This window comes from Trachypithecus francoisi, unplaced genomic scaffold (assembly GCF_009764315.1).
Source record: "Trachypithecus francoisi isolate TF-2019V2 unplaced genomic scaffold, Tfra_2.0 Lachesis_group1, whole genome shotgun sequence".
NCBI lineage: Eukaryota > Metazoa > Chordata > Mammalia > Primates > Cercopithecidae > Trachypithecus > Trachypithecus francoisi.
The window spans coordinates 176,018,167-176,043,139 of NW_022681454.1; the positions used below are offsets into that span (position 1 = coordinate 176,018,167).

At 41.2% G+C, this 24,973-nt stretch overlaps 2 protein-coding genes and 1 non-coding gene across 3 annotated transcripts in view; all 3 read left to right on the plus strand.

Moving 5' to 3' along the window:
- LOC117086169 (translation initiation factor IF-2-like) overlaps positions 1–4,031 on the plus strand; it is a 95,597-nt gene extending 91,566 nt beyond the window's left edge. Inside the window, exon 2 of the mRNA XM_033215752.1 lies at positions 3,887–4,031. Within this exon, the coding sequence (XP_033071643.1) occupies positions 3,887–3,987 (101 nt within the window). The 3' untranslated portion in view covers positions 3,988–4,031. The remainder of the gene's footprint in view (positions 1–3,886) is intronic.
- The window catches only part of LOC117086170 (teneurin-3-like), a 207,429-nt gene that overhangs the window by 91,642 nt on the left and 90,814 nt on the right, over positions 1–24,973 (plus strand). The window lies entirely within an intron of this gene.
- On the plus strand, positions 237–307 carry TRNAG-GCC. Its single transcript has one exon. It is a non-coding gene; the product is annotated as a tRNA-Gly (tRNA).

The window sequence follows — 24,973 nt, forward strand, 5'->3', positions numbered from 1 at the left end:
AATACAAAAATTAGCTGGGCCTGGTGGCAGTCCCCTGTAATCCCAGCTACTCAGGAGGCTGAGGCAGGACAATCACTTGGACCCAGGAGGCAGAGGTTGCAGTGAGCCGAGATCACGACACTGTACTCCAGCCTGGGCGACAGAGCAAGATTCCCTTTCAGAAAAAAAAGAAAAGAAAAAAAAAAAGGAAGAAAACACAGTCTTTATTCTCAAGAATATGAGTGCATGTGCTAATAGCATTGGTGGTTCAGTGGTAGAATTCTCGCCTGCCACGCGGGAGGCCCGGGTTCGATTCCCGGCCAATGCACGCCTCATTTTCTGGCCGGGCACGGTGGCTCAAGCCTGTAATCCCAGCACTTTGGGAGGCTGAGGCGGGTGGATCACGAGGTCAGGAGATCGAGACCATCCTGGCTAACACGGTGAAACCCCGTCTCTACTAAAAAATACAAAAAACTAGCCGGGCGAGGTGGCGGGCGCCCTTAGTCCCAGCTACTCGGGAGGCTGAGGCAGGAGAATGGCGTAAACCCGGGAGGCGGAGCTTGCAGTGAGTTGAGATCCGGCCACCGCACTCCAGCCTGGGCGACAGAGCGAGACTCCGTCTCAAAAAAAAAAAAAAAAAAAGAATGTGAGTGAGACAAGCACGGGTAGATTTTAACACAGTCTAATAAGTGCTGATAGAGATAGAGTGAATGTTGTGGAAACAGTAGAAGCTATGCAGGAAGATGGGATGGGGAGACACCCTGGAGGAGGTGAAATGAGCCTGGGCTGCGTCTTAAAGGGTGCGTGGAAAACAGGCCCGGGAAGGACATTGTACCAAGAGGTCACTATCATCAAAGCAGAGTCAGTCAGGGCACGCACATAGAGGCAATGAAGCACTTCGCTGGCTAATACACAAAACCACTCCTCAGTGTTCCGCCACCCTGCCCCGCCATCTTTTGACTTCACTGGAAGCCAATGGCCCTCATATTCTGAGTATTCCTGTGGGCAGGAACCATTGTTGTTGGGATGCCAATCACTTGTGCTTATAGCTCTGAAATGCCTCGGGGGCACAATAGTGATTCTGGATTGAAAGCATATGGGCATCATAGGAAAAAAGTATTAATAGGTTAAACATGTTCTCCAAGTCTGTGATCTCAGATATCTCAAAATAGACGTGGTTAGGCGTGGTCTTTATGTGGACCTTGCAGCAGAAATCTACCTTCCTAGGCGGCGGTTCTTCAGGAAGACTGTAGCCTGCAAGTCTCCAGTGTTAGTGAAGACAGATGTTCTCTTGTGACTCTTCCATGCACAAATTCTGCAGTTTCTAAAGAGTAACAAAACTGGCCTCGGTGTGCTCCAAGATTTAGAGTAAGAATAGCAGAGAGCAAACAGCAAGCTGTACCTACTGCACACTCACACGAGCCATCTCTCACAAGCGAACATGCTGGGCACTTGACCCAATGAGATGCACAAACCCTGGTGTTAGGAAGGAGGTAGGAACTTTATCTGTGCTTGCGTTCATTCATGCAGTGAACCATTTAGGAAAGAATTGTTGGGCACCTACTATGTGTAAGCACTGCTGTAGTCACTGAGGCTAGAGCAGTGAACAAAGCAGTCTAAAAAATCCCCTGTTGTCTTGGAGCTTACTGTTTAGGGGAACTTTGTCCCAAGGGCAAAGGGAAGCATTGAAAGGTTTGATACAGGCAAGTGACATGACCAGATTCACATCTGCCTTGGCTCACTGCATTGAGAAGTCTGAAGGAAGGATTGTTTGTGAGGGTGGTGAAGGAAGAAAGGAGAGCAGAGTCCCTTGAAACGCAAGTCTTTAACCGACCCAAAACTTCAGCATGTTATACACTGTTTTCCCCAAGAATAAAACTTTCCTGAGATTGTGTGACTGTTGTTTAAAGATAACTAAACAAGTAATATATAATTATCCTGAGCTTTGTGCTTTACACTGAATGAGACATCATATTTCTGAAGTTAATACTTCTGAAATAACACGTTTAAAGAATGCCTCCTGATAGACAGCTTTCTGCAAATCTGCCTGCAGTTACTCTCATCACTCCTGCATCAGTGCGGTTGATAAGAAATGACAAACTAGAACATGTTTGGTTAAATAGACCATCTGCCTATTCATAATATGGACATTAATTCTTATAAACAGTTACTTCAGCTGTGTGAAACGCCTGATTTCCTTTCATGATATACTCATCCCTGGGCAATTACTTCTATTTCATGTGATTTTAGAGTGGATCATACAAACTTGTTTTTCCCAGTGTAGACATTAAATAATTTAATGGGAAATTTATACGGAAAATGTATGTTAGATAATGTGTATGTGAGAATATTTGAACAATGTCACTCTGGTATGTGAATTAAGAAACTTTTCTTGATGAAGTAAAACATAGGGTTCAGAAGAATGTGAATCTGTGAACAAGCATAAGCCTTGAAACATGAAACAATATAATTTTAATAGCTGTAAATAAAGTGGTAGCAGTCCCCACTGAGATTCGCTGTGTATTCTGTATGCAATGTTAAGCTCAGAGATTCTTTTTATTTTACTTTAAGTGCGGGGATACATGTGTAGGACATGCAGGTTCGTTACATAGATAAATGTGTGCCATGGTGGTTTGCTGCACCTATCAACCCATCAGCTAGGTATTAAGCCTGGCATGCATTAACTATTTTTCCTGATACTGTCCTCCCTGCCCTCCCCCAGCAAGTCTCTATGTGTATTGTTCCTGACCTGAAAATCCTTGTGTCCATGTGTTCTTCTTGTTCAGCTCTCACTTATAAGTGAGAGCATGCAGCATTTGGTTTGTTGTTGCTGTGTTAGTTTGCTGAGGATAGTGGCATCCAGCTCCATCCATGTTCCTGCAAAGGATGTGATCTTGTTCCTTTTTATGGCTGCGTAGTATTCCATGGTGTATATGTACCACATTTTCTTTATCCAGTCTGTCATTGATGGGCATTTAGGTTGATTCCATGTCTTTGCTATTGTGAATAGTGCTGCAGTAAACATACATCTGCATGTATCTTTATAACAGAATGATTTATATTCCTTTAAGCCCAGAGATTCTTTTTTTTTTTTTTTTTTTGTAACAGAGTCTTGCTCTGTCACCTAGGCTGGGGTACAATGGCCCTTTCTCAGCTCACTGTAACCTCTGCCTCCTGGGTTCAAGCAGTTCTCCCACCTCAGCCTCCCAAGTAGCTGGGACTACGGGCACCCGCCATCCTGCCTGGCTATGCCTGTAATCCCAGCACTTTGGGAGGCCAAGGCGGGCAGATCACTTGAGGTCAGGAGTTCAAGTCCAGAGATTCTTACAGCATCCTTTAGCCAAAACTCATTCAGAATTCTGGATCTTTTGGGTTCTTACTTAGAAAAGTAATATTGTGGCCGTATTGTCTGTTACACAACAAAGTGAAGTCTGAGGCCGTACCTGGCAATTAAACACGTTAACATTTCTTCCATAACCATGAATATTCAAACTTACGGAGATTAATAAGAGGATAATTCAGTACAGGTTAACTTTTGTCACCAAATATGTTTTCTTCACTCTGTTTTTATAGCTTTCTGCTTTCTGGATTTTAGGATACGTCTAAGAGATTGTGGACCTGTAAAAGAATCCCAAAGGAATTTTGGAAAATTTTCAGGTCCAGCCTATGATATTTAGGCCAAGAAATGGCAAATATGCCTAGAAGTGATAGCTACCACAACCAAAATATATAGGGTTCTTTTTTGTTTTCCATAGACTAAGACCACAGCTGGCTTGGGTGACAGGGTTACTTTTAAATAAGATGAGACAGTGAATAAATGAAGGAGTGAATGAATGTCGGGGTGAAGGAACAGTCTCAGGATCTTATAAATAATGCCCTTCCCTTCCTTGTGTCTTGACTGCTTTAGCCTCAGGATGGGAGTCTGGGGTCATCCGAAGCCTGGATCCTCCTCCAGCCATACTGCAACTGTCTATCAAAATGACTTCCCAAAAGTTTTCCAACAACTGAGTCATACAGGAAGAACTTTAAGGAATAGAACAAATAAAGCTCATTCCTTCCCCAAGGCCTTCGTCATTTTTCTTCTCTCTGACCAGAGCGTTTTCCCCCATGGCTGGTTCCTTATCATCTTTTGGATCTCAGGTCAAATGCACCGCCCAGGGGAACCTGCCCTATGCAACCAGCTTCTCTGCCCTTTGCTGTGTCCTCATGACCCTCTGAAATTCCTGTGTTCACGCCCTTTGGATCGGAATCCTTCACTAGCAGGGGTGCTCTATTAGGGCAGAGCCTTTTTGTTCCCAGATGAATCTCTTAGGACCTGGGGCAGTGACGGGCAGGCAGCACTCAGTAAGTATGTATTGGGCGAATAAATAAGTGAAGGAATGTTGCCCTGACTGTCGGTGCTCAGTAAAGAGCTGGCCTGTGCCTACTGACTGAATCATCTTTTCCTTTGTAACTTTTAACTATGGTAATTCTAGATAATGGTGATGACTGTATTGTGAAAATTATGAAAACTTTTATGAAAATACAAACACAATAACTTTTCTTCCTCTCTTTTTTAATTCATTTACCTACTGCAGTAATTCATTCATACTAACATCTGAGTCTATGTCAGAAACAAGCAAGAGAAAACAGAGGCAGAGATAAAGGACTGATATTATAATTTTTGAACAGTTCTTTCTTCTAGATAAATGCTCTTAAAAAAATAAAATCTCCCTGAGAATATTCTCAGACTTTAAAAATCTTTGTGTGTGTATGTGTGTGTTTGTGTGTGTATATATATACACATATATGTGTGTGTGTATATATTTTCATAGATATATATATATATATTTTTTTTTTTTTTTTTTTTTTTTTTTTGAGATGGCATCTCGCTCTGTCTCCCAGGCTGGAGTGCAGTGGTACGATCTCGGCTCACTGTAACCTCCGCCTCCTGAGTTCAAGTGATTCTCCTGTCTTAGCCTCTCGAGTAGCTGGGATTACAGGCACCTGCCACCATGTCTGGCTAATTTTTTGTATTTTTAGTAGAGATGGGGTTTCACCATGTTGGCCAGGCTGGTCTCGAATTCTTGGCCTCACATGATCCGCCCGTCACAGCCTCCCAAAAGTGCTGGGATTACAGGCATGAGCCACCACACCAGGCCAAAAATCTTCATTATAGTCTCTTACAATATTGAAACTATTGCTTCTGCTCCTTTCATTGCTTAATTTATTGAATTCTTTCCATTATTAGTAAAATATATTTTGTTAGTTTCTAAAAGCTGGCAAGAAACTAATTGAAATACTACAATCTAACATTCAGCATGTTGCAAAAACTTTGACATTGTCATACAAATAAGTGGATTCTTCAAGAGTTCAGTTTATCTTGCAGGAAAAAAATGATTTAGTTTATAGAGTTTCCTTCTTGAAAGAGGTCTAGTTAGAAAAGATTTCAAACTGTATAGGGACGGAGACAGGGTAGGGAGAAAATACCATTACGGATACTTCAAACGAAATGAGAAGGAAGGAAAATAATGTCTAATGTTTGTTGCTTATAGTAATACTGTATCCCAAATAATTGTGAAAAAGCTTTAATGGAATAAAAATCATTACACCTCTCTGATTATAAAGAAGAAACAAAAATTGATTAATAGTTTGCTATTTTCAAAGTGTAAAAATAGGGTAATTAATTCTCGATCATTTGACATTGGTTTTCTAAAACTTCTCAGAGAAATAGATTCAGGAAGAAATTTCACAAAACAACATTAATTAAAATGGCTGGAAAAAAACAATAGTGTAATAACAGTTGTAGAGTAGTGAAACTGGGGGGAAAGTCAAGCAGCATTTTTTGCTTTGCTGATGACTGCAGTGGGGGAACTTCTATGGGGAAAAAAGGTGGATATTGGCCCTTGCCTTAAACTCGTGATTTATGAAGACCCTGGTTAGCCACAGCCACCCGGATATTTCAGAGCGAGAGTCACAGCATATTTAGTCTGTCACTGACTCTGAGTTTGGGAACCATAAATAGGCCTGCTTTTGTTGGGCTTGTCTTGTCATGGACGTCGGCTGAGATCAACGGAATGTCAGAAGTGACAGAGCAAGTAGGAAAGAGACATGTTCCTACCAGAGACACAGAAGTGCGCTCACCACATTCTTTAAATGCTTTCTCCCGGCTATCATCATAACCTCTGTCTTATCGGGATTAATCTTTTTCTGGCTCCCTTTGATCCCAGTCCCCTGTTAGGCCCCTCAGATGCTGAATAAATTGTGAAACTGTGGTGTCAGGATTAGAGATAAAAGGGGAGATGTAGACCGTGTGTCATCAGCATGCTGATCTCAGAGTGAAAATGCCTGACTTTTCTTCGAGTTGTCTTGCGTGCACTTTGAGCAGGTGGGTGATTACCATCAGAGCTAGGCAGTTCTCCCTGCGAGGCCCGGCCCCACAGCCCGTGAGATCAGGGAAAGGCAGGATCTAGCAGGGTGTTCCTCGTGGTGCTGTTCCCCATGGACACAGCCTGGGGGGTCTTCCTCTCCACCCAGAGAGCCTGGAGCAGGGACACAGTAAGGGCCTGGGATGGCATGCAGCTCTAGAGGCTGCTGTTTGCCCGTTTGTTGTAGGATTACTGTATTACGGGGCTTTGGGACCAGCCTGCTATGTCCCCTCAGATCTGGCCTCTGAGGCCCCTGGGCAGCATGGCATTTTCACTGCCTCTTTTTCCCACTCCGCTGACCTTCACTCAGTATTTCCTCCTCCTCTGAAGGGAAATGGGGATTTCATCATTACCACCTGCAGCCTCAAGGATGCCCACTTACATCTTTGAGGCTTTTGTCATCGGGCTTGAAGATTTTCTTTCCACATGGTCCCCTTCATCTGCCCCATTCTTGACAGTTTCATACTCATGCTGAAACTTCATTCCCTGCAGAGTTGGGATTTTCATGTGAATAGTTAAAGCTTCTCTCTGGTTCAGCATTGGCTTCCCAGTGCTCAGCTCCTGGGCACGTAATAAATGTTCGTTTCATCAATTACTATCCCAATACTTTGATCTCTTGTAACAACAGCGTTCACCTCCATTTCTGACAATGCTGTCTTCTAATTCATTAGTAAATGAGAGGTCAACAAACATGTTCTCTGTTTTTCTCTTCTTTAACAAAAAAGACATGCCTTCATCCCTTCTCCTGTTCAGGGATGCCCCCTCTGCCTGGGCCCTGTGTGGCATTCCCTCTGCTTTCTCTGGATCCTTGGCTCCATTAATTTTTTTCTACATTCTCTTATCTTCAGTTGCTTCCTTTTCCATTTTTTTTTTTGTGGGGGGATGGGAGGTGGAGTCTTACTCTGTTGCTCTGTTGCTGTGGCGTGATCTCGGCTCACTGCAACCTCTGCCTCTCAGGTTCAAGCAATTCTCCTGCCTCAGCCTCCCAAGTAGCTAGAACTACAGGCGTGTGCAGCCGTGCCCAGCTAATTTTTGTATTTTTAGTAGAGACGGGTTTTGCCATGTTGGTCAGGCTGGTCTTGAACTCCCGACCTCATGATCCACCTGCCTCGGTCTCCCAAAGTGCTGGGATTACAGGCATGAGCCACAGCACCTGGCCTTCCTTTTTGCTTTCTTTTTCCAGACAGGTAAAATGCACAAGGCTTGACCGTTCTTTTAAAAATGCTTCTCCACTGAGATGACTCTCAGTGGCCACCAATGACCTCTTTATTCCTGAAGCCAGTGGACCCTTTTCAATTCTGCTCTCATCTATTTTCTCCACTGTCGGCCATATGCCTTTTCCACTAATTTGCCTTCTTAAAACTTCTTGGTGGTCCAGCCCAGTGGCTCACACTTATAATCCTAGCCCTTTGGGAGGCTGAGGTAGGTGAATTGTTTGAGCCCAGGAGTTTGAGACCAGCCTGGGCAATGTGGTGAAAACCTATTCCTACAAAACAATACAAAAATTAACCAGATGTTGTGGCATGTGCCTGTGGTCCCAGCTACTTGGGAGACTGAGGTGGGAGAATCACCTAAGCCTGGGAAGTCGAGGCTGCAGTGAGCTGAGATTGTGCCAGTGCAGTCCAACCTGGGTGACAGACTGAGGCCCTGTCTCAAACAATAAAACGTACTGGTTTTCCTGTCTGACTGCTTTCTCTGAACTGTACCCTAGATCTTCCTACCGTGGTTCAGATGAGAGGTGATGGCAGCTTGTATGTGGGTAGTGCTTATCAGAGATGGAAATAAAATTGACAAGAGTTGATGATATATTAGAAGTGGAGGCTAAGAGAGAGGTAACCAAGATAATCACTAGGTTTCTGACTTGCACAATTGGGCGGTGATGTTATTCACTGAGATTAGAAGCATTCCAGGTGGACTATGTGGTGGAGAGGCTACAATGAGTTCAACTTTAGATGTGCTGGAGATGTGTTTAGAATGTCTTAAGGGTAAATGTCACATAGGCTTTTATTTATTTATTTATTTGAGAAGGAGTTTCGCTCTTGTCGCCCAGGCTGGAGTGCAATTACGTGATCTTGGCTCACTGCAGCTTCTGCCTCCTGGGTTCAAGCAATTCTCCTGCTTCAGCCTCCTGAATAGCTGGGATTGCAGGCGTGCACCACCACATCCGGCTAATTTTTGTATATTTAGTAGAGACGGGGTTTCACCATGTTGGCTAGGCTGGTCACGATTTCCTGACCTCAAGTGATCCGCCCGCCTCGGCCTCTCAAAGTGCTGATTACAGGTGTGGGCCACCGCGCCTGGCCATGAAGGCCTTTAGATGGGTCTGGAGCTCGGAGGAGAAGTCTGAACTAAGGATAAACTAAAGGTAAGTTGCTGAGTCATCTGTAGAAAGGTGGGAATTGAGGGCATAGTTGAGACAGCTTAGAAGAAAAGGAGGAGAGGATGAGAAGAGAGTATTGAGGTATTGGAAACTGGGGAGGGCAAGACAAGTCTAAAAAGGAGACTGGGAAAAAGTAGTTCAAGATGCAGAGGGCAAATCTGGGCAGTGCTGGGGTGCGGAAGCTGAGGAAAAGAGGAATTCAAGATGCTTGAAATGAACACACCAAAAATACTGTGAACTATTCAGCACGCCCTGGTTTTGTAAGTAACATTCATAGTCACATCAGCAAAATAATTTTAAATGTATGTCTGTTGACTTAAATATTGGTTTTCTTTTGTGACTGAGGTTCCAGTACTTAGGAAAGGAAATGAAAGAGAGGCGGGGCACTCTGGGCTGACTGTCTTCTCAAAGTGCTAACTGATGGAGCCTTCCAAGAATGGAATCGTTTGTGTTTTCTATTAAAACATATAACCCAAGGTATTAGAGCATCCTGGTGGTCATGACGATCACAAAGTATTTTTAACTGGTTTGCTGTGAGCTGATTTAGCATTCTGAAATTTTATTATCTTGACTGGTAGACTTGTTGGAACCAGCCATACATGTTAGAGTGATTGACAGCTACTTCTGATGAGGCTTTTATTGGATCTCAGGCAGCCTGCAAGTCACTGTCCTTTGCATTCGGATGCATTTATTTCCACAGCCTTCAGGGTAGCTAATGTTCTCTTTCCTTCCCATTGTGAAATTTTAAGATGCCTAAGCTTTAGCCTGGCTCCTAAACTGAGGGAGAAGAGGAGACTATGAAGAGGAAGACAGGGTCTCCTGGAACCCCCAGTTCCCAGGCTCCTCCCTCCAGTGGTCCAGGGACACTTATGTCCCTGTGATAGACTTGTGTAATTCTCATGATGTGTCACATATGGAGAGAAAAACCCAAGTTTTGTGTAGCCTAATAGATAGCTATTTAGGAAACCACTGCAACTTTCCAGCTTTCTGAGAGGTTGCAAATATCACTTCTTACGTTAATACATCCTCATGCAAATCAAATCACATTGAACTTTATTAACTATGCTCGATGTTATTTATGTTCTAATTAAATGAATGAGAATCTTGCATTTCTTCACAAAATTAAATTTCTAGAATCTCTTTTTATTTTAATGTCTACATTCTGTAATCAACGAATGCTTTTAATCCTCCGCAGTGATACTTTCTAGTGTTTGGGGAATGAAGCACAGGCTTCAGAAACACTAAAAACAATCAAGCCTCGCACCGTGCTATTGTTTGTTTAATGAGCAGAGGTCATTTGCTATGGGAGTATTGAGGGTCTGTTGCATGCTGGAATCATTCTCTTTTTGCCCAAGATAGGATCATTGGATGAGTTTACTTAATCTGCGAGCTTTGTTTCCCAAGACTGTTTCAGGGAAGCAGACACAATTGTTCCAAGCCCCACCATTCTCTTGAGAGAGTGGCTCCAGCAACTTTGCTATCTCATGTGATGTGGCATCCTCCAGCGTCATTCACAAAAGTGAAAGAGCAAGTAGAAAGGAATTTATCTGATCTTCATTTCTTTCTTCTTGTTGTTGATTTGTGTCACACATTGCTTCTCAGGTAGCCCCCAGAGTAAATCAGAAATTCCAGTTGAGATTGCAAATTTTGTTTTAATTCTCTGTTGCTTTTCCAGCAATCAGTGCTGTCCTTTAAATTTTCTGTCACGTCTCCTAAATGAAGTCAGCATTGTGGCCCAGTTTGTGTGTCTGTTTAGCAACCGTGGTCTGTTTGAACTGTGGCAGTCCACAGGTTACTTCCACTCTTTAGATTAATGTGATGACCGTAGTCCCTGCCAGAATCTTCTGGAACCAGTTTTCCCAGGATACTGACATGTGACATGGCCATAGGACTGAAAGCTTCCTCTCTTCCAGGGCCAGCCACACAAGACAGAAAGGGATTAAGAGGCTACTGTTGTGTCTAATGCTGTAACTTGCTTTAGGACTCTGGGCTGGTTTCTTAACTTTTCCATTGCTGATCAATAAAAACAGTAGAACAATAACTGCCTTCATTGATTTTATAGATTTTATAGTTAATAAATACAGGAATTTAGGGAAAGCTATTTCTGATTTGTGTTTGATACCGATGTAACATTTTATTGGCGGGAGTTCCTGCTGGATCGTCATTCTGTGGTTAACAGTGACTCCTTTTCTGGTAGCACTCCCTGGCTCTGCAAGTCACAGGAAATAGCATAAGAGCTCACTTGCCTCTTTTGTTGAACAAACAGCGGCAGCAACCGCTATGGCAGAGGGCGGCAGCTTCTGGCTATGTGTTTTCCTAAGTGGCCTGAAACTCCTGGAAGTTGTCTCCTTGATAAAATGAATGCAATCTAGATACCACTAATTATCTACCCCAGGTCATCATCAGGGTTTACCACCACTGCCAGGAGCCCCAAGTCATAGGGAGAGAAAGAATTTTTTAAAAAGAAGTAATGGAAGCAACACAGAGAGAAAAACAAAGCAGTGATTATGAATTAGATTCATGTTTACCCCCACCCCCGCCCCTCAGGAATAACATTTTAGATGCATGGTGGACACAAAGCAGGCCCTGCGCTGAAAGAGTACAGGAGATAGAAATGTATTCCTTTTCTAGGATATAGATGGTGTGGGTATCAAAGCCATTGTTGACAGGAAGGAGGTGGTATTGGATAAGAGCACAAAAATAGAGCCAGAGTAGTAGTTTGAATCCAGCAAACCAGCCCTCCTAAAATTCTGCAGCACGAACACATCACGTAAGAATGTGTCTCGTCCATATGTGACAAAGACACGGTTTTATTGACCTTAAACAAACGTGCTGTCTGCCAGAAAAGCTTGTGCTGTCTTGACTGTATTCATAAAAAATAGAGAGATATGAATCATGCCATATAGGTTCCAGAGCGGGGGCGTTCCCTCCTTCTCATCCTTCCCTTTGCCATGCATTATTCCAGGCGCTGGCAGTGCAGGGAGGAACTCACTTTCTAGGGAGGAAGCCACCAGTACCTAAGTAAACAAAGAAGATAAGTTGAGATAATCATCGGTGTTAAACTGAGAATAAAACGAGAGATGAGATAGTGACTGGGGGTAGAGGGGAAGCTGATTGAGGTAGATCACTCCTCTCTGAGGAGGCGATGTTCACATGGAAGCTCTCAGGATGAGACGGAACCAGCCGTGTGAGCAGCTGTGGGCGGACGCAGACTTGGGCAAATGTAAAGAGGCGAAGAATACCAAAAATGGTGTTTTTGAAGGACAGAAAAGTAGGAGTCTAGCTAGAATCTAATGAGCAGAGAGAAGCTAGTTAGATGTGATTTTGGAAAGGGAAGGCAATGTGTTTCACTGTGTGCTGATCAGTCCTGAGGTGCTGCAGCAAGAAATTGACATATAGAGGTGGATATGAAAATGGTGAGGAGTTTAGAAGAAATACCCTATGAAGATAGCATTCGGAACTGGAGTCGTCTTACGAAGAGAAGACTGGAGAGAGAGCCATGAGAAATGTCAGCTTCTTTGAGATGTGATCTACTGGAAGCATTACACAGATGGCGGTTCCAGAGAGTGGCCCTCAGACCATTGAAAGGGGCCATGGCTAAGGCAGAACTCACCCACCTTAGAAGGAAGCACTTTAACCCTTGACCTCATCTGTCCAAAAATGGAACGAGCAGCTTCACAAAGCTGGGCTGTTAGTTTCTAGTCACAAAGTGTTGTTAGGCAAGGCTGGGCAGCTACTAGATTTTAAGATTTTTTAGGCCACTGACTTTGTTTTCTGTCCATGTTATATCTCTGGCATAGTACCTGTGGGTGGATGCTCAGTCCGTGTTTGCTGAAATGACAAATAAGTAAATCACAGTAGCAACTGGACCAAGGATGGGTCAGGCAGCCTCTCAGAATATACCTCATTCTAGGATTTTATAATTCTGTGATATGAGTAAAAGCAGAGTTATTTTCAATACTTGAAAAAATTTTATTGGGAAAAATAAAGAACCGTAAACATTGGTGAGAAGTCTTGAAAATAACTTCTCAGACTCTAGCAAATGCACTGGCACCCTTTCCCTGCAAAGCTCCCGACGCAAACTCTTCTGTGTGTCCAAAGCCATGAAGTACAATAGTGCCATTGCTGTTTGTCAGTGACATAGAAAATATTATTTAACTTTACTTAATGGGGAATTTTCAGATAATTTGGGCTTCAAATGTGCAGTTTTGAAAGTTTATCTGAAATATATCCCTTGTAATTGCCTTTAGGATTTTAACCAAGTATCTATGAAATACGTTTCATTATTTTATTCACTATATTTCAGTTAAAATTAGCTTTTAAAATATAAAGTGCCTGGGTGCAGCAAACCACCATCGCACATGTGTACCAAATGTGCACATTCTGCACATATATCCCAGAACTTAGAGTATAATAAAAAATTTTTAAATAAAAAAGTGTCACTTTAAATAGTATATCAATACTCTTAATCTTAATGTCAAAGAAAAAAATTGAAATTCTTAGACCATTTTCATCATTCAGAGTATAAAAAATGTTGACATGTACTCTATTGTACAGTGATCAAAGGCATTATTACAGTTCATTCTTTAATTTAAGGTGATTCTTCTAATGTGTAGCACCAATTATTCTGGTCTCTGCTGAGAAGTGATGACATGTGGTATTTTTGTTTAACATAGATCTAGTAAGTTGGGTAATTTAAGTAGATGGTTAAATATACTCAGTACCTGAAATAAGCTTGCATATATGAGGCTTTGATTTATGGAACTGGCGGAGATTCAGTCAGTAAGAATGTAATTTTAAAATAGCATCTGCATTGAGTGGATTACAAAGTAGACCACGATTTTCCTTCATTCATTCAACAAATAATTACCTGCCTACTAAGTGCCAGCTCATATTTGAAGGCCTGGGATACCACCGTAAACCTGACCAAGAACCCTGCTCTTACCGAGTTCCTCATAACTACCAAAGGGTTGCAAATGAGACGTGGAATGTTCCTTATAACCCTATATACCTATAGAGCACTTTATAGTTTACAGAGCACTTCCCCAAATACCTTTCAGCCTCTAAAACCTAAGAAAAAGGTGCAATAATAATAGTAATAGAAAAATAACATAATGAACGTGTTTACTATGTGCCAGGCACTCCTCTACAAACTTTATATGTTTTAAATTGTGAATTTTCAGAACAACCATGTGAGGTGTATATTATTATTCCGATATTGGAGATGAAGAAATTAAGACACAGACAGATTAAATTCCTTGGCCAGAGCTGCATAGCTAAGAAGTGGTAGAAGGCATGCTGTCACCCACACCACCGAGCTGTAGAAATGCGAGCCATGCGGTCATGCCGTTGCCTGGGTCACACAGCCAGATGGAGGTGGAATTGAGGTTTTCCAATTTCAAGGCCAGTGCTTTTCTGAATGCACTGCAGCTGCCTGCCTTCAAGCAATGACGTTGTTAAAATGATTAGTAAGCTTTTGCTGAGTTATGCTGTGATAACAAACAATCCGCAAATCTATGGCTTACAACAAAGGTCTGGTTTTTTTTACCTATTTTGTGAGTTATATTAGTTGATGGTGACTTTACTCCATGCTGTTTTCATACTAGAAGGAGAAACTATTATCTCACATATTCTGCTCTCACAGCAGGAGAAAAGCAATAGTGGACCATACACTGGCTCTTCCATCTTCTACTCCAACATAGACTGAACCATCTTCTTGGCCACAGCAAATCATACAACAAATGGGGTGGGAAACATGCATCCCTCCACACGGAGAACACTAAGGGGGTGGGAGGGTCCTGTGAGGATGGGTCTGAAAGAGAGGGGTTGCAAATATTTTGAGCAATTGTGATATTTTTATATAAATATTCTTAGTTAGTGGTTTTTATTTTTTATTTATTTAGTTTTTTTAGAGACTAGGTTTTGCTGTGTCACCCAGGCTGGAGTGCAGTGGCTCAGTCATAGCTGATTGTAGCCTCACACCCCTGAACTCAGGGGATCCTCCACCCAGCCTCCCAAATAGCTGAGACTAAAAGTATGCACCACCACGCCCAGTTACTTTTTTTTTAGAGACGGAGTCTTGCTATGTTGTCCAGGTTTAGTCGACTTTTAGAAATGATTTGATTGCAAACAACTATGTGGTCTGCACTGTTCTAGTCATTTTTCTTTTTCTTTTCTTTTTTTTTTTTTTTTTGAGATGGAGTCTTGCTCTGTCACCCAGGCCTCAGCCTCCCGAGTAACTGGGACTACAGGTACCCACCACCAGGTCCAGCTAATTTTTCGTATTTTTACTAGAGATGGAGTTTCACCATGTTAGCCAGGATGGTCTCGATCTCCTGACCTTGTGATCCACCCACCTCCGCCTCCTAAAGTGCTGGGATTACAGGCGTAAGCCACCGCGCCCGGCCTGCTCTAGTCATTTTTCAACTGTTTCATCTCTTGTTTTAATCCACCACTTGGCCTGATTATCCTTATTTGGCGGATGAGGAAATTGAATAGAAAGAGAAACAGAAAAGTTACGTAACTTGCCTAAGGTAATACAACTTGTGAAGGATAGAACCAGATTTTGAATGTAGGTTTTCCTTTGCCAAACCCCAGATTTTCCACTTCAGCGTACTGCATGTTGGAGAGAAATCGCTACTGAATTTGGTTCATGTTTGGACAAATCAGTGACTTTTTTGTAAAGCCAAAGAATTCTTGCATGTGAATGATTTCCAGCTAGTAGTGAAAAACCTAAACTATCTATAACCTCCAGGAAATTAGTCATTCTGGCTAAGTGCATTTTTCCAGGTTAATGAAGATTTAGTATTTTAAAAATAAGCATTTTTATATTTCTGTTGACTAAAAACATTCACACTTGTAGAAATTCTCAGGTAGTGCATAGAATATTAAACATGAAATGGTGAATTGATAAGATCTCCTACACCAACTGTCACCTGATTCCAGCTGGAAGTTTATTTAATGGTGCAACATTTCAGATGGATAAGAATTCGTTATGCAAACAAGGGTTTGTTCACATTTGATTTTCTTTACTATCTAAAGGCTCTAAACAGAGGGAGAGATTTGCCCAGAGACAAGAGCCTTTCCCAGCAATCAGCAGAGCTGCTTCTCAGTGTTCCAGAGCCACAAAGACATCTTCATTTAAGGCTTTGGGGCCTTAATTAAAGGACTGCGTTTTGAGCTCTGGATTTCCAGGTTATCAATTTTGGGAACTGAAAAAAACCTTTCCACTCAGGAAGTCATCACAGGGGCCGGGTACAGTGGCTCGTGCCTGTAATTCCAGCACTTTGGGAGGCAGAGGCAGGAGGATTGTGTGAGGTCATGAGTTCGAGACCAGCCTGGGCAACATAGTGAGACTCTGTCTCTACAAAAATAAAAATTATCCACGCATGGTGGTGTGTGCCCGTAGTCCTGGCTACGGGGAGGACTAAGGTGGGAGGATCACTTGAGCCCAGGTGGTCCAGGCTGCAGTGAGCCGTGATCACGCCACTGAACTCCAGCCTGGGTAACACCGTGAGACCCCATCTCAAAACAAAACAAAAGCCATGATGGGAAGTTGTCTTTTACTGTTAAAATGGAAAAGTGTGGGAGAAAATAAAATTGCAGCTATGCTTTTTCATACTAGGTGGGCCTTCTTTCTCAGTATAGAGTCACCCTTGTTTACGACTCTGAATTTAAGATATGAAGTGAGATGGTCGATTGTTTAGTAATCACTGGAATTCTATTCCCTCCTGGAGGTATAAGTGCTGTCTTCTTAAATGGGAGAAATCTGTTTAAGTTTCATGATACATGCTGACACTGTGTATCTTACAAATAAAGATGCTCTCTCCAACTTTGGGTTAAAACATGCACAGTACATATAATTCTTGGTGACTGTGAATGAGATCTATTCATTACAGTAGCTTACTTTATTCATTTCAGTACATTACTTTGAATACCTGCATTTGAATTAAATGAGGTTGCTGCCAGGTGCTGTGACTCACACCCGTAATCCCAGCACTTTGGGAGGCCAAGGAGGGCAGATCACCTGAGATCAGGAGTTGGAGACCAGCCTGGCAAACATGGTGAAACCCCGTCTCTGCTAAAAATACAAAAACTAGCCGGGTGTGTTGGTGTGTGCCTGTAGTACCAGCTACTCGGGAGGCTGAGGCAGGAGAATTGCTTGAACCCAAGAGGTGGAGGTTGCAGTGAGGCGAGATTATGCCACTGCACTCCAGCCTCGGCGACAGAGTGAGACTCTATCTCAAAAAAAAAACAACAAAAAAATGTGGTTGCTGAGAATGTCACACGTCTAGACCAATCAATTGCTCTTAATTATTTAAGTATAGACACGACCTTCTTTTATTATGCTCCTTATAAGTCAAACAAATATGGAGTGCAAAGCTTTTAAGACCTCTAAAATCTCTCCATCAGATGTATGCTGCTGTGAGAGTAGAAATTGCTTTCATGGAGATTTGGAAGGGAAAAAAATTTAAATAACGATGTGATTTAGTGTGCAGTTGGCAAATCAGCATACTTAAAATACATGAATATTAAAATAAAGAATGCAATAAACATAACTACTGACTTACAATGTATTGAGCAACTGACTTTTAAATAAGATTTTTTCCACTCAGATTTTCTTCATAGACCTTCAGAGTCCCTCCCATTGTTACTTTTTTCCAGATCACTGTTACGTAGAGGTTTATCCTGCTCACAGAATTCACCTGCATATTTAAATGGCATAATTACTATAAAAAGGCTCTGGGATACCTTTGGGCTCAGTACTTTAGTTGAGAAATTTTATACATAAAATGACACTTGGCTAATAAAAGGAAGCAAATCGGTATTTATTCAGTGTCTATTAAGTGCCAGGAGCTTCACCGTGTGTCTCATTTAATCACATTGCAACAGTCACAACAGTCCTTTCAATTTGGAGCAATGGTTGCTCTCAGTTTGGCAGACAAAGAAACCCAGCTTCATGTAGGTTAAGTATCTGCCCAACGTCACAGAATTTGTGGAGCAAGGATTGGGACCCAGACCTCTCTGTATCAAAGGCCTTGGCTATATTTTCCCATGAGCTCTGCCTGCAGACACCAAACTACCTCTGGAAGGAGAAAGAAAATGATTTTTTTGTTTGTTTGTTTTAAACAATAGAGCCTTTATCTCTCTTGTGTCACATTTTACTTTAGGGTTTAACACAAGTCTGTGAACATCCAGAAACACTGGCTTCATGTTGCTCCATCATTCCCAGTAAGAAGTATACCAAGAGGCTGGGTGTGGTGGCTCATACCTGTAGTCCTAGCACTTTGGGAGGCCGAGGCAGGTGGATCACCTGAGTTAGGAGTTTGAGATCAGCCTGGTCAACATGACGAAACCCTGTCTCTGCTAAAAATACAAAAAGTTATCTGGCTGTAGTGGCACGCACCTGTAATCCCAGCTACTTGGGAGGCTGAAGCAGGAGAATCACTTGCACCCGGGAAGCGAAGGTTGCGGTGAGCCGAGATCGCACCACTACACTCCAGCCTGGGTGACAAGAGCAAAACTCTGTCCCCCCAGAAAATAACAGAAGAATTATACAAAGAAATTGATGGGACTTATGACATTTTCCAGGCTTCAGGCTGAATGGACCACTTTTATATGGAAGGCATACCTCAGATATCTTAGATAAAGAAATGTTTTATTTGATAAAAAGTTTTTGAGCTTCTCCTTGTAATATTTGTTTTCTTAAATTGCCTCTCCTCCTTCCTCCACACAATCATTAGCCTCTCTGAAAAATAAAGATACGTTATCTTTTTAAATTGAAACAACCTTTTATCTTTTAAGATTATTTGCCATTATCTAATCTATTTTGTTTAAATGAAGTTCATATTTACAAGAGGGATTGAAAGCGAAGAGACATTTGCCTCTAAATTGAGATAGCAGATGTTGCAAACCCAGTAAATGGCTTTAAAAACAATACAGTTTACAGCAAAAAGTAAACTTCTCTGAAAGAAAACACTTCAATCAAAATAACAATACACTTGGTCAGCTTTAAAACTGATGTATACATTTTGTGTGTTTTATGTTTGCTTTTAGTCAATCTACATTTCCTTGTATCTTTCACCCATTCTTTTTAATTCTAATCATTTTCCTACAGAAAAGGATGTTGTAATTATTAGATTAAAGTGGACATTAGTTTCTTGATGCCAAATCGTGTTCTGTCTGGTGCAGCGTATTTTCTCAAGAGAGAAAAATCCAAAACCTAATGCCTCTATGTGAAATCTACATGTGTAGTGTAAAACAAAGGATCACGCAGGCTGGATAAAGACAATGAAAGACTTTGGGTGGCTTCTTACCGTTCTCTGAGGCCCCATGAGCCATACCACCTTGAGCCCTTCCACCCAGATTCTCTCCCTTTTTTGAGGACGTTTTCTGTCTCTCTCTCTCTCTCTCTTTTTTTTTTTTTTTGTAGTTATTGAAGCTTTAAAAACATGATAGAAAAGAAATTCTCATTTAAAACATTTTAAAAGAGAGTAAGATAAAAATATTTCACAAAAATATCAGTCGACTCAGGAAAATGAATTGGGAAGTCATTCTTCCGGTATTTAGCATTGTTCAAGTATGGATGCCTCGAAAAAGGCTGCAATATTTTAAATTCTTTCAGGTCTTTAAAAGCAGCAGAAAGCTTTGGTTAACAGTGCAGAATTTCCCTTATTTAGGTAAATGTTACACTGAAAGTAGTAATCCTTTTGAAATGCTAATTTTTTCATTTAAACCTATTAAGCTGGAGGAATTTGAACATGTGTGAGGAGTCTTTTATTTCTTTGGTCATAACCGATTATTTTCTTGAACTTTTGGATGGCAATTATCATATCGCGTTACATGTCCTCAGTTTCAGATTTCCAGAGACATGTAACGAAAACAATTACAATCAACAGTGAAGATAATATGTCAAATATATCAGTGCCCATTGCACTGATGAAATAAGAGCTAGGTTATTACAGTCAGAAAACAACAACAACAAAAAAACCAAAACAAAACCCAAACCAGTGAGCTGAGCACTCTGAGTTTCGGTGTTGTGTTTATGGGCCATGTGTGCATATTTAAATATGTATAGGGAAACAGTTTGTCTCCAAGGCAATTCAGTCACTACTCATTTAATGGAAGACGGATACTTTCAGAAAATATCTTAAATCACAGTGCAGCGCAAAGGAGCCAGTTTTTACACTAAATTTTCAGGAGTTGTATATGATTTAAGTTTTAGAGCTTAGTTTTTGTGTCATTTGGCAAGGATGACAACCCTGTGGGACCCTGTTGCCTCTCCCCTTGCACGTTAGACAGATCTGTATCTCTTTTATTAGAGAAGTCTTCTAACACAGTTTGAGTCTATAGGAGTTCTGTAAGTGCATCATCATCATGTATCCCCAAAGCACAAACTTTGTAAACATTTGTAAACACATAGTGGATGAGATCATTAACTGTTTTAAGAAGAAAGCTGATCAGCAATGGAAGAAAAGAGGTTGTTATAAGGTAACTAACCTAGGACCTACTGTCTTGTTTGCTCACCTAGCACTGTATTGCCAAAGAAATTAAAATCAACACTTACAGAGGATTATAGTATATTATGCTTTTCAGTAGAGATTCCAAGACTCCAGAATGGCTTGTGTTTCATGCAAGCATCTTTAGCGACTACCTGATGGCCAGCAGTCTAGCTAGATCTGAGTCAGAGATCATTGTGGCACTGTGGTGACTCCTGGAGATGGCAGTGTGTGTGTCCCTGGGACGACTAGCAGCAGCCAGAGAAATTCTTTCCTGGGAGGTGGCACAGCCTGCCGGAATTGGGCTTATGTGTATAGGGCTTATGTGTATAGGGGAGAGGATGAGTTCAGAGAATTAGAGTGATCAAGACTGGTTCTTTCATGGTCAGTCCTAAAAATTTGCATCCTTCATTGTTAACATTTTTTTTTCCTAAATGAGAGGACTGAAGTACTGAAAAGTTATATTCTAAAAATGTTGGATATATTCAACCCTTCACCGTGCCACATGTTGACTCTCACATCCCCTTAAATCCTTTATGCATTCTTTCTTTGCTGTTCTTTGTACATCATTCTGTTATTCAACTTGCTCCAATCAAAGCCCTGAATTCCTGTTTCTGCAGTCCCATTAAGGGCATATTGCCCACTCTGGGACTCTGCCAAGGGTCCTGCCTACTCTGCACTGTCACTTGGATGTACGTGTAGGTTCCAACCCTTGCAAAATGATGATGTTTTTCACTTCTAGGGTTTCTCGAGGTTATTCTGATAATTCTAAATTATTTCAACCGAAAGGCTATACGAATAAAATGTGCAGGATAATTGTCTTTTTCCCCTTTGGACATTGCTATAAAGAAGAATAGATGAAATTGGAATCGATTGTGGGTTCCATCTCAGCCTGTCTTCATTGTGCAGCTAGTTCCACATAAGGTGTGAGTGGCAGATGATATACTAATCAGGAGCAATTTAGTAACTTAAAGACTTTCTTCTGAGCTAACAGAATTGCCCCATCTTAGAATAAAAGTCATAACCATACCACCAACTATATATATAAGCAGTTAAATTTTTTTGAGTGTACATTTGCTGCTATATCCTACAGATAAAACTGTAAACTGAAAATGCATTCATCTGCCTTTTAAGAGCCTAAAACTCTCAAAATGTGCGTATATTGTCCATGAAGAATCTCTTTTTTTTTTTTTTTTTCCATGAAGAATCTCAATATGAGTTTCAGGAGTTGGTCAAGTCATCCCCTGTAATTTTACTTTTCTCCTTTTATCTTGTAAAGTAGTCTTAGGTCTTTGATTCACTCATCCAAAAAAAGATCAGGCCGGGCGCGGTGGCTCAAGCCTGTAATCCCAGCACTTTGGGAGGCCAAGACGGGCGGATCACGAGGTCAGAAGATCGAAACCATCCTGGCTAACATGGTGAAACCCCGTCTCTACTAAAAAATACAAAAAACTAGCCGGGCGAGGTGGCGGGCGCCTGTAGTCCCAGCCACTCGGAGGCTGAGGCAGGAGAATGGTGTGAACCCGGGAGGCGGAGCTTGCAGTGAGCTGAGATCCGGCCACTGCACTCCAGCCTGGGCGACAGAGCGAGACTCCGTCTCAAAAAAAAAAAAAAAAAAAAAAAAAGATCATAGCATTGCAGTTATGGATTTTATTTCAGATGTTTATTTAAAGTTTTTAATGAATTTTGATATTCTTGTTGCCATATAGAACAAGATTTTAGCTGTGTTGGAGTATTTCCATTTGTAATATAGCCCAATATAATGCCAAATTAAATGGAAATAGTTGTAGGCCAAATTCTGTTGGATTATTATTTTTAGCTTCCTCTTTTCTTCTTTCAAACACTGCTTTAAAAATAACTATTATTAAAAAAAAAAAAGGTACCCCTGAGTGCCATTTTCTTCTCTCAGCTTCACACAGAACTCCCTCAGAGTAGAATTGGTGTCAAAAAAGGTTGTGAATATAGTCAAGGTTTACTTGCAGTTTGTAGCTACCATAGGGTGTAATGGTTATTACATTTGGCAGAGTTCTCCAACTTGAGCTTGCAGCCGAATCACTGGAAGGGGCTTGTTAAGGGCACTGGATCCCATCTTAGACTCTAATTTTGTAGATCTGGGGTGGGGCTCCAGAATTTGCATTTCTAACAAGCTGTTAGGAGATACTGATATTGATGCTGACACACTGTGACCACCCACTGAGAACTTCTGCTTAATGGTAATGTCTGCATTCACATGTAACAGATATACATATGTGTGTGTGTTTGTGTGTGTTATATACACATATGTATTTTTTGCAAGTTACACAGTGTGCTCTGCAAGGCCCACCTATGGATCTGATTGTGACTGTCCTCCAGACCTTAGAGGACACTGGATAATGACTCTTTGGAATGGGTCCTGGTGGTAATGTCTCTAAAACAATAAGTCTCTTGGGAAAAAAGCAAAATAATGGAAGTGAATTAAGAGAACAGAGTATTTGAGGTGACAGAAGTATGAGCATCTAGAGGACTTAGTGTACTATGTATCAACACTGCCCAAGGATGCATTTCGGTGGCTTTAACTAACTTGCAGAAACCTGAGGCAAGTTGTGATTAGTGAAGGAAAGGGACAGGAATCACCAAGAACAAAAGGAGCCATTGGATTACCTGGGGGTGTTATGTTATGTAAGAGCAGCCCTTTGAGATGGGTGTTACCACCCTCATTTCACTGAAGAGAAATGTCCAGAGAAAGTACAGAACTTGCACAAGGTCATAAAACCATTATATGATAGAACTGAGATTCAAACCTCTTCATCTGGTCTACATCTACATCTAGTGGAAAAGGAACAAGAATTTGCCATTTAGATCATACTCCCTTCCCCCACCCACCAATAAATCTTATTGCTAACTCTGTTTTGTTGTTTTTACTCTATTAGCAACATCTTAATGTATCCTGATTGAAAAATACTCTCAGAATTCAGGAGTATATACTATAAATGTAAAAAGAATAAATGTAAATTGTGTATGTGTATATATATCGGTATATACACACATTACATAAAATATATAGTCTATAAAATAAATATATAATGTGTATAGAATAGTGTATATAGTATATACTTCCAATCCTTTTTATGCATTTACAAACATGTATGTGTATTTTTTATTCTAAATTAAATCCTACTACATGTATTTTTCTCAGTTCTGAGCTTATTACTGAATTTAGTGGTAAACAAATTTAATGGTCAACAAGTTGTTTGCTGAACCTCACCGAACAATTTATATGAACTGTTTTAACAATTTATAATGACTTCATTAGACAATTAATGACTTATATCCAAAGAGAATACTCATAGAGAAAAGCAGACTCATTTTTCTGTCTTACACTGTGTAAAGAGAATGATGTCAGTATATACAAATGCTCATTGCATTTTTCTTTTCTTTTTTTTTTTTTTTTTGAGACGGAGTCTTGCTCTGTCGCCCGGGCTGGAGCGCAGTGGCCGTATCTCAGCTCACTGCAAGCTCCGCCTCCCGGGTTTACGCCATTCTCCTGCCTCAGCCTCCCGAGTAGCTGGGACTACAGGCGCCCGCCACCTCGCCCGGCTAGTTTTTTGTATTTTTAGTAGAGATGGGGTTTCACCGTGTTAGCCAGGATGGTCTCGATCTCCTGACCTCGTGATCCGCCCGTCTCGGCCTCCCAAAGTGCTGGGATTACAGGCTTGAGCCACGGCGCCCGGCCTGCATTTTTCATTTAGGCATTCAATGACCACATACTTTCAATTGCTTAGTGTTTGCAAGAAAGCTGTTTTCCCTCTCAAAAAAAAAAAAAAAAAAAAAATACAGCAAAGAAGAAACTGTCCAAGGGCTAATTTGCAAATCAAAGAAAAAGGTATTGTTATGTAAGAAGTCAGAATAAGATATTTTCATTGCTTTCTGAGTTTCACCTTGTGTTACTTGTATGTGCTATAGCCTTTAGTCCCACAACGTAAAGAGCAAATCTTTGAGTTTTACAACCATCTTACCAGATCATTTTTGTAAAAGACCATGCAGCAACTACCTATAAAACTAATGTCAGGAGTTTAGAGTAGTAGCCTGACAAAGAAACTCGCGCCTCTCCTCTTCTCATCCAGCGTTGGTTATGTAAACATCAGCCTGAGAAGGACAAAGTTTTGCTGTTTGGAAATGGCTCCAGAAACTCAACCTTTAAACACTTCCATTTGTATTGAAAACTCTGGCTATTTTTGGAGTGCTGTGCTTTGACTTTGGTTGGTTTTGCATTTGTTTTGGAGAATAACAAATGTCTTTTAAATGTTTTAGTAATTAGAGAAGGCAGATACCTTTGTCTATAAAGCCAGTTATGTTTTCCACATTTCAGTGGCAACCCAGGCTAAAAGATGGTGAAGGTGTATTCAAGAAGAATAAAGCTAGGTAACAGAGTGGAGAGCTGTCTATAAAGGAGTATGTGTGTTATAATTCTGGAGATCCTGGCTGTTGGCTAAGATAAGCAGATCTGACTGTGTTACTTAGCTTTCCACAGATAATTTATGGAACACCTCAAGGAACAGCTTTCAGATTTTACAAGTTATTTTTATGAATATTCTAAGAAAGTCCTTTATTATGTATTTATTTATTTTGGTACAGGGTCTTGCTTTGTTATCCAGGCTGGTGTGTAGTGGCACAAACATGGCTCACTGCAGCCTCAACCTCTGGGCTTCAGCGATTCTCCCACCTCAACC